The 16,569-nt window shown below is 42.1% G+C and overlaps 1 protein-coding gene across 2 annotated transcripts in view; it reads left to right on the forward strand.

Moving 5' to 3' along the window:
* The window catches only part of ARHGAP10 (Rho GTPase activating protein 10), a 246,540-nt gene that overhangs the window by 62,119 nt on the left and 167,852 nt on the right, over positions 1–16,569 (forward strand). For both annotated transcript variants that reach the window (XM_019522175.1, XM_019522176.1), the window contains exons 2-3: positions 6,654–6,749; positions 6,835–6,896. In XM_019522175.1, the coding sequence (XP_019377720.1) occupies positions 6,654–6,749; positions 6,835–6,896 (158 nt within the window). The remainder of the gene's footprint in view (positions 1–6,653; positions 6,750–6,834; positions 6,897–16,569) is intronic.

The raw sequence follows: 16,569 nt of genomic DNA on the forward strand, positions 1-16,569 counted from the left end.
TTGACCAAAACCAAATCCCCCCCCCCCCCCCCAATAAACAGTTTTCACTAGCAAAGCTATTTAGGATTGCTTGGCTGGCTTTCAGCTTTTTGCTTTTCTGTAAGGAGTGGGTGGGATTGATATCTGTTTATGAATCTTCTAAGCTTTAATAATTAACAAAATTAGATTCCTGTTGTCTAAGCAATTTGTGTAAAATCTAGCTCAAGACTAAAATCACAAATACACAACATATACAATACTTCCATGCTAGAAGGTTCATAGTGTTTGGTAGGGATAAAACAAGTACAGTAACTGAATCACAGCTGTCACTTACATGGTCTATCTACATTAAAACACAAAAGACACTTTAAAAAATATGCTTCTTATCCGCACACCTGTGAGTCGTGATCTCAGGAATCTACATTTAAAGCAGATCTTACTTCTTAGGGTTGTAGTAGTATCCACTGTGGCAAGTGTGCGATAAGAGCATTTAAACATAGCTATGCTAATAATTATTCAGGTTAGACACCAAGAAGAACTTCTTTACGGTAAGGGTTGCCAGCATCTGGAATGGACTTCCAAGGGAGGTGGTGCTCTCCCCTATCTTGGGCACCTTTAAGAAGAGACTGGACAAGCACCTGGCTGGGGTTGTCTGACCCTGGTGCTCTTTCCTGCCTGGAGAGGGGGTTGGACTTGATCTGCTGAGGTCCCTTCTGACCTTAGCATCTATGAATAATGCTACATTATCATATGTGGCACAGGTAGCTAATAAGGTTGGATAAATTCTCTGAAGACTGTCTGTAGTAGGCATGCACTAGATAAGAGTTTCAGAGGCTGAGCAGGACTTTCTCAGGTGCAGCAGGGAGATGGGTGAGAAAATCACTTGTACCACGTTTTCACCAGCAGTCACTAACTGTGTGTATCCCTTGTTTTGTGTATGACTAACTTGAGATGCACAAGGCAGATGTAAAGAAATACCCAAGTATTCTCCACTGCAACTAACATCATCAACAGCTGTGCCCTTAACAAGTTAAGTGCTATATTATGTTGGGTTCTCTGAAAGATCAGTCCAAAAGCATTTCAAATTTGAGTATCCAAAATTTAGGGGAAACATTTGACAATGTCAGTTTCTGTTTTACAAGTGAGGGACAAATGTCATTTCACCTCTTAGGGGGTTTGCAGAGATAAATTTGCTATTGTTTGTATGTTTGTAATGTCCTCATAGAAAAGCACATGGGGAAGTATATAATCTTGCATTTTTAATGGGGTTTTAGTGGTATTCAGTATGAAAAGATAAGAGGGGTAAGACTGTAGATTAAGGAGTTAATACAAGAATGAAACATGGACTAGCTGCTCTTCTGTTACTGAGTACTGAATGAGGGAGTTTTTCAGGAGAAAAAAAAAGTCTGTGGTTACATAATCAAAGACTAGCTGCAGAAAATTAGGAGAAGGATTTCTATATTCACTTCTATGAATTGAATTTGCCCCAGTTAACTTGTTTGAAAATGACTGCATGAAATGAATTCAGCTGAGGCTGTGGGAGGTGGAGGGAACAAATAGGAAGAAAGCAACACAAAAAAGCCATTGCCAGACAGCATGCTAACGGTCCCCAACAAAATGTGGGTAATGCCCAACTGACTTGCCAATAGGTCTGTTTCTCAGTTAACCAGATGTAGGCAAAGAGGAAAAGGGTCTTGGTTGGCAGCTGTGGCTGTAGGTGAAGCCCTCTCTACACATACGTATTGCACAGTTAGCTGGTTAATAGACTATTTATGTGTGCAAGGTGAGTATCATGCTACAAATAAGTACATCCAGCTATAAGGTTAGAGCTTGAAAATGTGTAATAACTTTATAGCTGGTTTATATCCAGCTTTAATTTACATGTGTAGCAGGGAATCATTGGATGATAGCTATGCTCCCTTAACTGGGAGTCCTCATGATTGGAAGCCCCATTAATTGTAGAGCTTGCTATGTGCTAGTGCAGGGAGAGCCTAGGATCTTCCTGTGCTGGCAATAGGGCATGATTGGATCTCAAGCTGGATCCCACAGTCATGCCTTCTGCCATGCATGTGTGGCATGGCAGAGATGCGACTGTGTGGAACATGCATCAGATCCTATTACGCTTTTACCTGAATGTCTAGAGGCGCCCTGAGTCTGGCTGGAAGATGCTTAGAGAATGTTATATTTGTAGTTTTAATTTAGTTAAACTAAAATTTTGTTTATTAACTATACTGCTAAACGACACACACTTTTGCTGTTTATTTTAAGTGTGGGATGATTATAACACTTTCCTTATGAAAATATTCTTTCATAATATACTTTCCTTTTATTTCTATAAAATGTGTAAAAATAATCTAACTGCTGACATATTAACAAACATGGTTTGTGATCTCCAATATATTTATAGTGATGTTGAGTGATGTTGTAGCATGATGGTCCAGGAATTGTGGGAGGCAAGGACTTCTTAAAATGGTATTTTAAATTGGACTAATTGTGTAGTAGGAATAGAGTTAAATAAACTTTTGAATGTAAGATATTCTTCATTAGGTCAGAATGTCTTCCATGTCTGCTTGTCTGCTGTAAAGTGTACATATATTGACACCAGTCTTGCAAGATGCTGCATGTCATTTCTGACATTTCTGGTGTCTTTTTTCCTCTTGACTTCAAAATAATATTTAAAGGGTTGAGGATGCTTGCCATTTTGTGGATTTATGCCCATACTTTAAACACGTATGGGTCTTTTGATTTTGAAGGTACTAACTTAAGGCTTTTCCATAAAATATACTCTTTCTATATGGCAGCATTGTTACTACTAATAATAATAAATAGTATTTTAGGTTTAAGATGCAACTTTGTTGTTAGGGGTTAATCGGATTTTACTGATGTGCTTCTGTGCTAATGCAGGATTAAAGGAAAATGGATGACTGCTTTTATTGTTTTTTTTGATACAGTAGTGAGGGAGTGGAGCATTTACCTGAACAACTATGCCTTTACTGTAGAGTCAGGTAATATAAGTGTGAAAGTCCTTGCTTGAATGCTGTCTTGTTAAACTACATATTCCTCAGGTTACACAGAACTGTATTTCTCAAGTCTAGCCCCCCTCTTTAGGTATTTCTCATGCTTCAGGTGAAATTAATTTGAGTTCTTGAGTCTTCCACTTTTGAAACCGTTGCCTCCACATGTGTATTTTTGACTCGGTATTCCAGCTTGTTATGTCTAGTTTGAGCCCTTGAGGAAGGCAGAGCCAGATTTTTCTTTCTGGCAAACACAGCTATACATCAGTAGCTGTCTTCAATAAAATGCCAATTCGAAGTGCTGTATGTTGGAGAGTCTCTTTTAGCATAACAAATAGAAATGGAAAATAAGTTTTAAGTGCAAATTTTAATCACGATACTAGGATGCTAGGCAAAACCCACTGAAAAGATGAATGTTATGGTTGTTATAACTTATAACAATAGATTATGATTATATAACCTATTTACTAAACAGTTTAAATGTCATGTGTGTTGCAGTATCCAAGTTGTAGCCGTATTGGTCTAGAGGAAAAGGCAATCAGAACTTGTAGTAGAGATGATATCTTTTATTAGCTCAACCAGATTTTTGCAAAAAAAAGTATTTAATTGCAAGCATTCAGGCCATTGGAGAAAAGATTGTAAAAGTTCTTCTGGGTAGAAATGAAAGTTCATATTTCATAGGATTTCACAGAGGAGTCACTAGATGGAAAACTCCTTTGGGCAGTCAGTTTATAGCTGGTATGGAGCCTCTCACCTCCTGTGAGGATCTGTGATGTTGCAAATTACCTTGAAACAAAGGCAGAGGCAGGAGGAGGATCTTGGGTTTCAGGTGGTCACAGCTGCTTCCTGCTTGGAAAAATATGAAGATTTCATTTTTAAAAATTGGCTAAAATTCAATCTCTTCCATGTGTCAGGTATCCAGGTTGTAGCTGTATTGGTCTAGAGGAAAAGGCAGTCGGGACTTGTAGTAGAGATGATATTTTTTTTATTAGACCAACAAGATTTTTGCAAAAAAATTACTTTAATTACAAATGTGTGTTGCCATGCTTGTGTACTCTTGTTTCCAGCAGCCTGTTGAATGTGTTAATTCATCCATCATCTGATTAAGTCAAAATGTGTTTCTGATAGTTATCTCCTTCCTGGAATTTATGCTTAATTTTTATAGCTATTGGGTTGTTCTGGTTCTTTTCTGGTTATTGCCTTGTCTTCCCACAACCCCCAGTTCCCTTGCTGGTATAGAAACTTACAAATGAGATTGCTTTCCACTGTCAGCTTTAGGGTAATTAATCCTATTGCCTTGCACTATGGCACTGTCAAATAATTTTGCACACCATTGGTTTACACTCCATATTAAGGTTGCACTTGTTATTTCTGTCTGACTTTAAAGAAGGTAACACCCTTTATATAAAGCATGCAAAATGGAGTCTTTATTTCTTCTGTCTTCTTCCAAATACTAAGTTAATAGTCTGGTATGTATACCCTTTCTTATCCTATTAGTTTATCCTGTCCCTGGCTGAAAGCCCACACCTCCCTCTGGAATTTCTTTAAAGGGCTCTGAAGACTTGGAGAGACTTTTTTTTTTAAACTCCTGTCACATTCACCTGTTTAGCTCCTTAGCATCTGAGGCAGGAGGAAGGATCCCTTCACACTTGGCTCTAGGTTGTATTATTTGAGGGATATTATATAACTCTTCATACTATTGTCATCTTTGTACCCTTGTGAGTCCTACTCTCACATCTAGTTTGCTGACTCGCAAATAGTGAGATGGTAGTAGAACTACTGAGATATATGTGAGAAGCAAAGTTTTAGTGATCTTTTATTGGACAAACTGTATAGTTTGGAGAAATGCTATAGAAAGTTTTGTCTGAAAGCCAACAAACCCCCTTGCTTCTTCCATGTTCTCTGGGCTATTAAGGCTACAACAAGCAGTCCAACCCTATCTGGGGACAGACCTAGCTGTTGTATACATGTCAAATTATACTGATGACACACTGTAACTGTTACAGACACATATTTATGTAGCAACACAGGTGTAGTAAAACCATTGCTACTTAAATCTAGAATGAAACCAGGTTAAAGATATAGTGATTTTGTTAAGCTATCACTATAGCAGCATGCAGACTTAACTGTTACAGCCTAACAGCTAAACTGCATTCCTAAGCGGCTGCCTCCTCCCTTCCCTTTTTAAATAAGTTGGAAGGTACATTTCTTCATAACCTTATGCTTAAGTCATAAATGCCTTTCTTGTTCACAAACTACCTATTAAAAATTGGGGGCTTCAGCACCCATACTTTGCTGTGTTACAGCCTCTCCTGCAGCTAACATGCTGCATTTTGAGTAAAATCTTTGGTCCCGTTTTCTTTTGTGTGGGAATTAGTCTTCTGGTGAGGTCTGTGTTCCCTCTGGAGACTCCCTGTTCATGTGTTTGTTGTGCACAAGAGAAAAGAGAGAGTCCAGCAGCGTAGGATCAAAGAGAATGCTGCAACGTGGGTGAGAGAGGGGAGGAGGAACCAGAGAGAGCCTGAGAGTGGAAGGAAACTTGAGATGTAAGAGAGAATTCTCTTTATGGCTGTATCTTGCAGCATATAGGTCTATGTAGTATCCCTTTAATTGGCTGAAGTACATCTTTTATGTACATTGGGAGCAGGAAGTATAGCTGTTGACTGGAAAGAGTATCAGATAAGAAGCTGTAAAAACAGGTTATATTTTTGCTCCAGCTCATAATGAGAAAAAAATGTTTACAGTTGAGTCTGTATGAGCAGTTCCTGGCCCTTCTTAATATCATGAGATATAGTGAAAAAATGGAAGATTAGCTTACTACAGCATATTCCCCTTATCCCTTGCTGATAATAGATACGTAAGTAGAATTTTTTTATTGTACTAGGACAGATGTACTAGGACTTTAATCCTTTTTTCCACTGAGAAGTCTGCTTTTCAGCAGTCACGACATTCCAGACTCCCTTACGTATTATAGCCTGATACTGCAGCAGGAAAGCGTGCGTTTTGCTCTTAGCTGCAATTTTAATAGAAATATTAGAAATCTCTTATACTTAGTAACAGTGATACTGAAACTGGGGAAAAATGTATCTGGTAGTTTGTTAAAGAAAGTCTGCACTGAGTGGGAGCAGCTTTGTGTCTGACAATAGTCCGATACTAACATTAAAAGCAATAGAAAGAATTTGTACGAATTATTTGCAGCACTGCACATTTTTATTTTTTAATGGGATGTAAGAATTGTATTGTTCTAGAATTCAGTTGTCCTACTAAGTCATTCATTTATGTCTTGCCTACAATTAAAAAAATTTGCCAGTATAACTGTGTATGTGTGGAGTTTGGAAAAATCTCATGTATAAGCCAGCTTTTCTGGCAAGGGCCCCAGTGCTATTATGGCAGTAGGGTCATCTTTCTCAATATACCTTATTTCATTTGGGGAAGTAGTTTAAGTTATATTGGCAGAATTTGTTTGCTGGTTTAAGCTGCATCTCCACGAGGGGAAGCTTAAGCCATTAATTGTAAGGCAGGAAATTTTTGAACCCTGCTCAAAGATGTAGGAGCACATTTCTGTAGTTTGATATCACACTAAATGGCGTTACAGTTGCTAAAGGCTTTTGCTTAAATTTAAACAAATATAGTCATAAATCCTTGTTCTTTTCCTCATAGACCTTTCCGCAGCCCAGAGAAAATTTGCCCACTCCCTGAGGGATTTTAAATTTGAATTCATTGGTGATGCTGAGACAGATGATGAGCGATGTATAGGTAAGAAAGAGCTGAATTTGTGCACATATTTTTGGCCTTGTAATGTAGTTCTATGAGGTCTTCATTTTTTTTCCCCCTGTTACAGATGCATCTCTGCATGAGTTCTCAAACTTCTTAAAGAATCTTGAAGAACAAAGAGAAATTCTGGTGAGTTGAAAGTTCTTTACAGTAAAAATAAAGTGAGCATAAAACAAGGATAAAAATGAGATCTAACTAAAAATGTTTGTCCTTAAGTTAAACAGCAAGGTGTTGGCATCAGTGTCTTTTTGTAAACTCTTATTGGGCAATTTTGAATTTGCTACTGCAAGTTATTTGTAGCTTCTCCTGACTAAGGGGTAAATACTGTGGTATTCATGAAGAGCTCCCAGAATCTAGATGAGGCCAGGTACAAAAGTTACACTTATTGTGTGAGAGGTGTGCAGAAAGTGCTCTACAGTCATAACTGAATAGATGGTCAAGGGACATAGAGCACCATAAAAATGGTAGGTCCCGCTCTAAGATAACCCTGGGTTGATGTGCTGTCAGACTTCAGTGCAGTAGGTTAGAGCTCAGTATTGAACATTTGTGCCAGATCCCATCGTGACTTAAGGTAGGTCACATTTTGTTGACATACCATTGAGCATTGCAGCACCCAGCTTACTCCCCATCCCCCTATGGGGTGGAGGTCTAGCCTAGGCCAGAGCTCATCTCCTCTGCCCAAGCTCTGAGCCAACCCTGCTCCTGGAATCTCACTGATGAGAGTCAGCGGAGCCTCTGTTTCCACACCTGCCTGCATCCATCCTCCAGGGTAGCATATATCCATCCACACAAATAAACCTGTTGCTGAATATCTCTTATTGACTATTGTCATGGGTGCTAGTAAGCAAGTACTAAATGTGTGGGTCTGCTGCTATTTTGCCTCTGCTCACAGTTAATGTGTCTTAAGGACTGATTCATCTTCACTGATTTCTGGCAATGGGCAATTCCCCAATGGAAATAAAAATTTACTTGGACATCAGCATGCTCACATACTGTTACATAGCACCTATACTTTCCAGCTAATCTGCGGAAACCAACTGCATGTCTAAAATGTAGATTATGAGAAATAACTTATACTGCCTGTACTGAGTACAGGATGTAGGACCAGAAACCTTTGAGTCCAGCTCACAGACATGAAATCCTAGAAATCTGGGATGCATTCAATAGCCCATAAAGAAGCAGAGTGTGTTTCTCTTTTTTCATGTCTTCAAGGCAACTTCTGAAATTTCTGGTCCCTCGAGTAATAGTTTGGAACTATGTGCATGTGATAGAAAGCTGGTTCAGACAGTCTGTTACAGAGTTTGAGAGGTGCTGCTGGGAGTCCCCCAGATGCATACTTAGGGCACCTAGGTTCTGGAACATGGGTTTTGTCAAGCTCCCACACTGATTTATTAGTTGCCATTTTTCAGTTGTTTTCCTGGCTATGTGAATAATAATATCCAATAGTTTTGCTAGCCTTAATGTAATGTTCCCTTCTTAGAGCAACCCCCCCACCCCCATTTAAAGAAAAAAACAATCCTCTGAGACAAAGAATCTAAGACGTTTCCCTTAGGAAACACCTCACATTCTTCAGTGGGAGGAGAGAAAACTCTTTCCTTGCCTTCCCAATCTGCTGCCTACAAAAGAAGCAGTGACTTCATTTTCCTTTTTGAATCCAGTAGATTTCTTAAAATCTGTACAGAATTTTGGAAGCCAGGGGAGACACGGGGACACCCTCCTAAAGCTGTAGTGAGTGGAGGCAGTCAGGTTGTCCCATTTACCAACTAGTGCCCTGGAAAGGATGATTTAGGATCACCAGGTATTTGGTACTGTGTCAGTATTCCATCAGTTCTTTTTTAATTGCCTAATTAGGTGATGTCCTAACATTACCAGCCAATCGGAGGCATTGTGTGTTTGCAAGACAAGCAGTGAAGCTGTGACCCATAGGGCCAGGACATTACACTGTTTATCAAGAAATTGTTGGAAGGCTTTAAAAGGCATTGGTTGTTTGCATTCATGGCAATAGAGGAGGGCCACTTGCATGATCAGGGGGCAGCAGGGCAGGCCTTATGAGGACAGGCTATGGGACCTGAACCTATTCAGCCTCCACAAAAGAAGGCTGAGGGGGGATCTAGTGGCCTGTTACAAACTAGTCAGAGGGGACCAGCAGGCACTGGGGGAGTCCCTGTTCCCCTGAGCACTACCAGGAGTGACTAGGAATAACAGTCACAAGCTGGCAGGGGGTAAATTCAGATTAGACATCAGGAGGCGCTACTTCACAGTCAGGGCGGTTAGGATCTGGAACCAGCTTCCAAGTGAAGTGGTGCTGGCTCCTACCCTAGGGGTCTTTAAGACAAAGCTAGACAATCACCTTGCTGGGGTCATTTGACCCCAGTACTCTTTCCTGCCATGGCAGGGGGTCGGACTTGATGATCTGCTCAGGTCCCTTCTGACCCTACTAACTATGAAACTATTAAGAGCAGTTATAGATATTAAAGCATTTTACACTTTGAGAGAAGAGAGAGGTAAGACAGCAATTACAGAGGTGAATGAAGCCAACTAAGGCGTATCAGGTGAAGCTGTTGAGTGCTGTATACCTATAAAGAAAATAGGAATAAAAGCCAGTTGTGTGGGGGTGTAAATTAGGAAGCAAAATCTTGTCTGAAATATATTAATAGCATTCCACTTTCTTTCTTCTTCTGAAGCCTTTTGTGGAGAAAATAATAACAGAAAGAAAACTATTTTTTGTTTTTGGTATCTACAATCAATAATATATACTCTTTCCATCTTGCATTCTCCAAAGTGATTTTGGATGCATTTGATGCAGGAAGTGGCTGCTTACACTCAGTATTTTTTAATGTCCTGATGCAAACAGTGTCTTTTTCAAACCATGTTTGTGTTTGCCTAAGACTTAGGTTAGTTCTCAGTTCTGAAGCAAAAGGTCTCTTGACTTTTCCAGTTCATTCAAAAATCACTTTCATGTACAGAAGGGATTAAAGCCTTAAATATGAAATTTCAATTTAGGTGCGTAGGAGAGTGTTTACATAGAGTTTTGGATCTGAATCTGGCATATGGTTTTGGTTCCAACACTGAAATAGTTCTGCTTATGTCTGTTCTTGAAGGGTTACAGCTCTGAATGATGCAAAGTAATGAGAGGAGATGATCTCTCCTTATCTCTGTCTCATACACCCTTTCATAATCTCCTTCCTTTTCAAAATGAATTCATACTAACACAAAACAGCCACTTGACTGTGTGTTGCCTTGTGCCTCCTCACTTGTGACATCTGTAGTTATACTGAAATCTCCTCCAGACAGGGACTTCGTATAGTGCCAGTAAAGGATGGTGAAAGTGGAAAAAATGCAGTCTAGTAAAATTTGTCGAGTACTACCTGGGGTTGCCATCCATGATTTTTTTTTTTTTTTGAGGGAAGTTTCCTGCAATGTCCTTCATTCTCATTCAGTGCAGACGGACTTCCCTTTTTCTTTCTCACTGATCAGACAGCTAGGAGATGATAGGTTGGTGTGTGGGTGGGTGGATGTTGCTTGGGGCTGGGGCACTGAACCTCCAAGCCAGGACAAGCAGAGAGACATCCTGTGATCCTAAGGCACCACATGGGCTGCGGACCCTTGACTCTTACAGCCTGGGTGGGGCATGTGGCATTGCTAGAATCGCAGGGCATCAGCTGAAAGCTCCTGGACAATTCAGGATTCTGGAGGTAACCTGAGCAACTGAGCCCAGGTGATGCAGGAACAGGGGTCCAAAGCCTCTGAAGTGAGAACAAGAGCCACATGTTGGGAACTGCACCCTTCCATCTGTTCACCCTTCCAGCCTTTCAACCATATCTTTGCAGCCAGATCCTCACCTACAGACACCGAGACCTCAATGGGCTATGTCACAGACTTTGGATGAACACAGCTTGTCTGCCCCCAACAGCTAAACATGGGAATGCAAATGGCAGTTTGGGGAAATAAAGGAACTCAGTGGCATCTGGGGTGAGGAACACATCCAGCATTGGCCTCAGATAGGGCACTGAATTAGATACGTCTTCAAGTGTATTGCCTGGGAGATGCAGGGGAGGGGTCAAAATAGAGACTGGGAGTGTCTTGCCAAGATCACTTTGATGAGATGGCATTATTACTGCATGCTTGTTGCTAGAAAGCAGTCCATGGACTGGGGTTAGAGCATGCCATTCTGCAAGGACCTGTTCCATTTCCTTGGCAAGAACAGGGCAGATGCCCCCTGCTCCCCCCACACCTACAGGATTAGGGGTGTTCTGGAGGAGTCTCCTGCATGGACCCCAGTGGAGGAGGAGACGGCGGAGGGAGATCCTGCAACATTGTTCCCCACATCGGGGTTACAGCTGTTCCAGACCAATCCTGTTGCACATCTCTGTGCCCCTTCCAGAGGTGCAGAGCATGTACCAGCACCCCTAGTACCAGAAAAGTGGCTGCTGCGCTGGCATGACCTGCAGGACCCACACCTAGTTCTCTTGGCATTTCTCCTGAACCGAGCAACCTCTGACGGTAAGGTTCACCTGAGCTCCACACGACTGTGATGAGGATTCAGGCCTTGTGGGGGAAAGTGCAGGGGGGAAGCGGGGGGAGCTGAGGCCACCACAGGCCCACCCCTCTGCAGTCAGAGCCCTCTCTCAGGCCATTATGTCTGAGAAGGGCTCAAAGGGGTTAGGGCTGAGGGAAGGGGCATGAATGCTGGGGCGTATGGGATAGGTGAATTGCCTGTTTTCCCCCCACCCCTGCCTTTTCCTGCTAAAGCTTGGACCCCAGCCAAGGCATCAGTCTTCCCCTCCCCCCATTCCGCCCCTGGGCCCCTGAAAATAGGGTGCCAAGTTAAAAGCTCTCTACCCTGTGTGCCTTCAAGGTTTGTTGAGTTCAAGCCTTGTGGTGTTCCTCTTGACCCCAAGCCCCTTTCCAGGTTCTGTCATTCCCATTCTCAACCCCCCATCCCCACTCTGCCACCACTGCCAAATGTTTGCTATTGTGTGTGAATTGAGAGGAGGGACCAAGCTGAGACATGAGCAATGTACAGCAGGTTTTCTTATTAAAGACAGGAAAAGTTTGGCAACCATGACATCTTAAATGTCTCTTCCTTGTAGTGTATTCCCCCACATGCAGGTATGTGCCGTGGTGGGCAGAAAGGTTGGGAAGGGAGAGGAGAAGGGGGGCAGGAGACAGTGCCCAGTGCCTGGGCAGCCTGGGTTGTGGGCACCAGTGCCCATGGCATAGGGCCAGAAGAGCCCATGGCAGGAGACCTGCAGCTTGGTGCCATGGCATGGGCACTCAAAGCCCTCCAACCCTACTCATTCAGAGAGGGCTCCCCATCCATGCAGGTGAGGAGGCAGTTGGCCAGGGCTTTGTGGATCTGGACAGCTTGCTGCAGTGTGCGGGCAGGGTCACGCACATCAGTGGGAGGGTTCACCTTCTCCCCAATCTGTGCCATGTGTGCTCACAGTGCCATGCCTGGTTCATAGTTGAAGTTTTCCTTCCGGTGGTCCAGGTGCCACCCACAAGGCCTCATGAGCCAGGACAAGAAGGGGTAGACCAGGCCCCCAATGAGGATTGGGGGGAGTGATGTCACTAGTGACAAAATCAGGGACCCTGGGAGTGTAGTGCCCATCCTCCATCAGACCAGAGAATGTGGAGTTGCACAAGACTCCCTAATCCTGATCGGCTACGTGAAAGCCCAGGCATGCTCTGGATGCTTGTGTATGCAGGTGTTTGTGCAGCGCGTGCGCACACGCGCACACACACACACACACACACACACACACTGTCTCTCTCTCTCTCTCTCTCTCTTCCTCCTCCCCTTTCCACAGAACTGAGGTGACCGGGACACGGATGCTTGTGTATGCAGGTGTTTGTGCAGCGCGTGCGCACACGCACACACACACACACACACACACACACTGTCTCTCTCTCTCTCTCTCTCTCTTCCTCCTCCCCTTTCCACAGAACTGAGGTGACCGGGACACGGATGCTTGTGTATGCAGGTGTTTGTGCAGCGCGTGCGCACACGCACACACACACACACACACACCCACACACACACTGTCTCTCTCTCTCTCTCTCTCTCTTCCTCCTCCCCTTTCCACAGAACTGAGGTGACCGGGACACGGATGCTTGTGTATGCAGGTGTTTGTGCAGCGTGCGCGCACACACACACACACACTCTTCCTCCTCCCCTTTCCACAGAACTGAGGTGACCGGGACACGTGTGCACACTTGGCAGGTTCTGGGTGGGCATGCGTGGGACGGCCAGCTGATTGCTTGTGGCTGTGATGAACTGTTGCTACATCAGGTCCAGGTGATAGCCATGATCAGCCCATCAGCCAGTCAAGAGTGTCTCAGCCATTTGGCTCCACTCAGGAGTCTTCAGCAGCCTGGGAAGCTTGGGGGCATGCAGGGAGGCATGTGAGAGTTCTCCCCTACCTACTGTGCTTAGTCTGTGCAGGCAGGGTCTGAGACCCACCCCAAAGGCTAACACACGTTCTGCTTCCTCCTGACCTAACTGTGGACACTTAAAGCTCAAAGGTTAGAGCACTTCGGCTGCAAGCTTGTTGAACACCTGTACTTAACCTTGCTGCTAAGTCAAAGTGGAAAACAAAATTAATCAGGGTTCACAGTAGAGGTAATATCTTTTATTAGACCAACAAGATTTTTTAAAAAAAAAACTTTAATTGCAAGCTTTCAGGCACAAACACCCTTCATTAGGCATCAGAGAAAAATTGTAAAAGTTCTCCTGGGTAGAAATGAAAATTCATATTTCGTAGGATTTCACAGACGAGGCAATAGATGGAAAACTCCTCTGGGCAGGCAGTTCTTAGCTGCCTGCCCAGAGGAGTTTTTTCCTCTAGACCAGCTAAGAACTGCCTGCTTTCTCCTCTAGGCCACTATGGCTACAACCTGGATACCTGAAACAAAATTAATGGAATTTTGTTTGCCTATTACATTAAAAAACAAAAAATGGAAAATGTATAGATCCTTGCACTTTAGTTCTAAGCAGGTGCTGAACCTCAGATATATAGAGCTCTAAAATATAGTTCTCTATCACTTTGACCCAAGACTTTAAGTGCCAGACAAACTCAAGGTTTAGGTGCCTTTATGTCTGTGGTTGTCAACCAGGATTCGGGGGCACCCCTAGAACCTGCTAGGGATGCCACAGGGAGAAACTGCCCTGAACACCATGATTTCCAGGAGGCTTGTTGGAGCTGAACTGGGAAGACCTGCAGAAGCCCAGTGAATATCCCTTTGTATTATACAATATGGCATTGAAAATAATAGAATTTTGTGGCACATTTCATTGACCTTTTTAGCACCTCCGTCATGCTGAAAGCTGCATTTATCATGTTACATCTCCATAGAATCAACTGTAAGCTGTCTAATCCTATGACAGTAATATCATGTCACGGTAATGGTGTTACTTTTTGCTTGCTAACTGTCTAAGGAAATGTTATAATGCTATGCACTTATTATAGGCTTATTGCTTTAAGAAAATACTAACAGGAATGGAAAAGGCTTCGTGTGGTAAATATTAGGCTACTGACAAAGCTGATTTAAAAGGTATGTTAGAAGCTCTTCATGGAACAAATATTTAATTCCTACTAGAGGAAAAATAGCTTTTCTGAGATGTGTTTTTTCATCGTCTGTACATCATTAGTGTGGCTTCACAACATATGCTGCAGCTATGCCAAAAGTTCCATGGATCTTCCATTGAGTCAGTAGAATCTTAGGATGTACTAAGATTTTTGCACCATGGTTGGCACCAGGCCAACACTGTAAAGGCTTTGGATAGGGGTGCAGTATTTATAGTGGAAGTTTCTTTTAAAAACCTTTCATAAAATAATTTCTCCTATACCAATATCTTATTAGATATTTTTGTTTCCTTGCTGTCCTGGAGGTTTGTGACTGAATGACCTTGATTGCAGGGTTGGCTTCAGCTGATAAGAACTGCAGATAAGGATTCTTTTGCTAAATTAGTGAGACTAAGAGCACTTAATATGTTGCTGGTTCTTTAAAATTAAATGTTATGCATTCAGTAAATGCATAATAAGCTAATAGTCACACAGTAAATAAATAAGAATGTCAGACTTTGTATACATCTAAACAACAAGATATTTTTAAAGGAAATTTCTCAGGGTTTTGTGAAACAGTTGTAACGTGTCAAAGTGAATCTTGGGTTTTCTAAATTTTCCATTACTGTCTGCCACAGATTCGCTTCATTGACTGCTGTCACATTGGTTTGGTATATGTTGAGTGTTTAACAGTTCAAGTAATTTGATTTAAGTGATTTCCACTAGCTGCTGTAATTATATATTTCTAAACACCAAGGGATTTAGTAGGCCTGTGAAAAGAGAACCAGGCACTAAGCCAAGTATTCAGTTGAGTTGTCATATAGTGGCCCAGATGGACCAAGTTTCATTTTTCCATAGTTTCAGATATGACTTTTTTCCCCAGAGGACATTCTGTAAAAGTTTTCAATATATTAAGGATGAGTGGAATCCTAAGAGTCATGGCCAGCTAGTTTTAATGTTATAAAAATATCTTAGAAATGAAGTGTTGAAAGGGACATCCAAAAGTGAAGGGGATCCCACAGTTTCCCTTTAGGTATTGCATTCTAGCATTTATCTCCTTATCCTTGTACAGACAGTCCTCAGCTTAACAACATTTCAAGTTACAACATTTCACACTTACAACATTTATAAATTGACACCCCGTTTCAACTTTCTGACATCATTTTCGACTTTAATGCTTGATCTTTAATGCTTGATGAACGCTGCATCGCTCATTTCCCTGGAGAACATCTGTCCAAACTTGCTTGGATGCTTTCTTTAAGAAAGCAGACAAGACTCCAGAAAAACCTGCAGCCAAGACTCCTGAGAAGACTCCAGCCAAGAGCCCTTCAAAAAGTCCAGCAAAGTTGCCTCAAAGAAGTCCTTCCAAATCAATATGATCACTATTTGCAATATAAATACATTAATGTAGCTATATTACTCATCTATAATTGATTGAGTACAAAATTCTGGATTATTTTTGGTGAAAATAGGGTATCGGGCCTTGGTTCAGGAACCAATCCCCCATTTATAATATTGTTTCCTATGGGAAAATACATTCCGAGTTACAACGTTTTGACTTAAGATGCAGTTTTCAGGAACCAATTTGTGTCCTAAGTCCGAGGACTGCCTGTATTTAGTTTGGCTATTAGAGGATGAAGAAAGAATTCTAATTTGTTGCAAGTAACAGTGACTTTTTTCCTTTTCATTTTACTCTCACTGGGGATGGAGAACATTTGTTCACTATCCTGTATATAGAGCGTTATACATATTGGAAAACTGTCTGTTTCCCTACTTGGTTTTATCTTTTTTAGGACAAACAAACTCAATTTGTTTTCTGTCTTAAAATCAAAGTTGTTGCCTTCATTAAGTAACATGCTTCAACTCTATTGAGTAAAATAGAATAATGGCTTCTGTGAGACTTCAGTTAATTCATCCCAGGATGGTATTTGCCTTTGTGTACAACGTTTTCTGCTTGTAGGCTGAAATGACCCAGGTTGGGTCCAAGGCAAGTGGATGCTAGAAACCCACTGCCGCAGTGCTGATTCTCCCTGCCATCCAGCCTTCACTTGGGCAAAGTTCTCTGGTGCTCACCTATGGCACAGGTGAAATCCCTCACTGCTGGAACACTGCCAGGCTCTCCTGTCCCACTATTTGCAAATCCTTGACCTAGCCAATTTTGTCCTGTTTTGTGTTCATGCATTTGAGTTTTTTTCTCCCTAAGTGTAGCAATATGAACTTGTGCATAATGAACC

The sequence above is a fragment of the Gavialis gangeticus genome, unplaced genomic scaffold (genome assembly GCF_001723915.1).
Source record: "Gavialis gangeticus isolate Ggan-Ray unplaced genomic scaffold, GavGan_comp1, whole genome shotgun sequence".
Taxonomy (NCBI): Eukaryota; Metazoa; Chordata; order Crocodylia; family Gavialidae; genus Gavialis; species Gavialis gangeticus.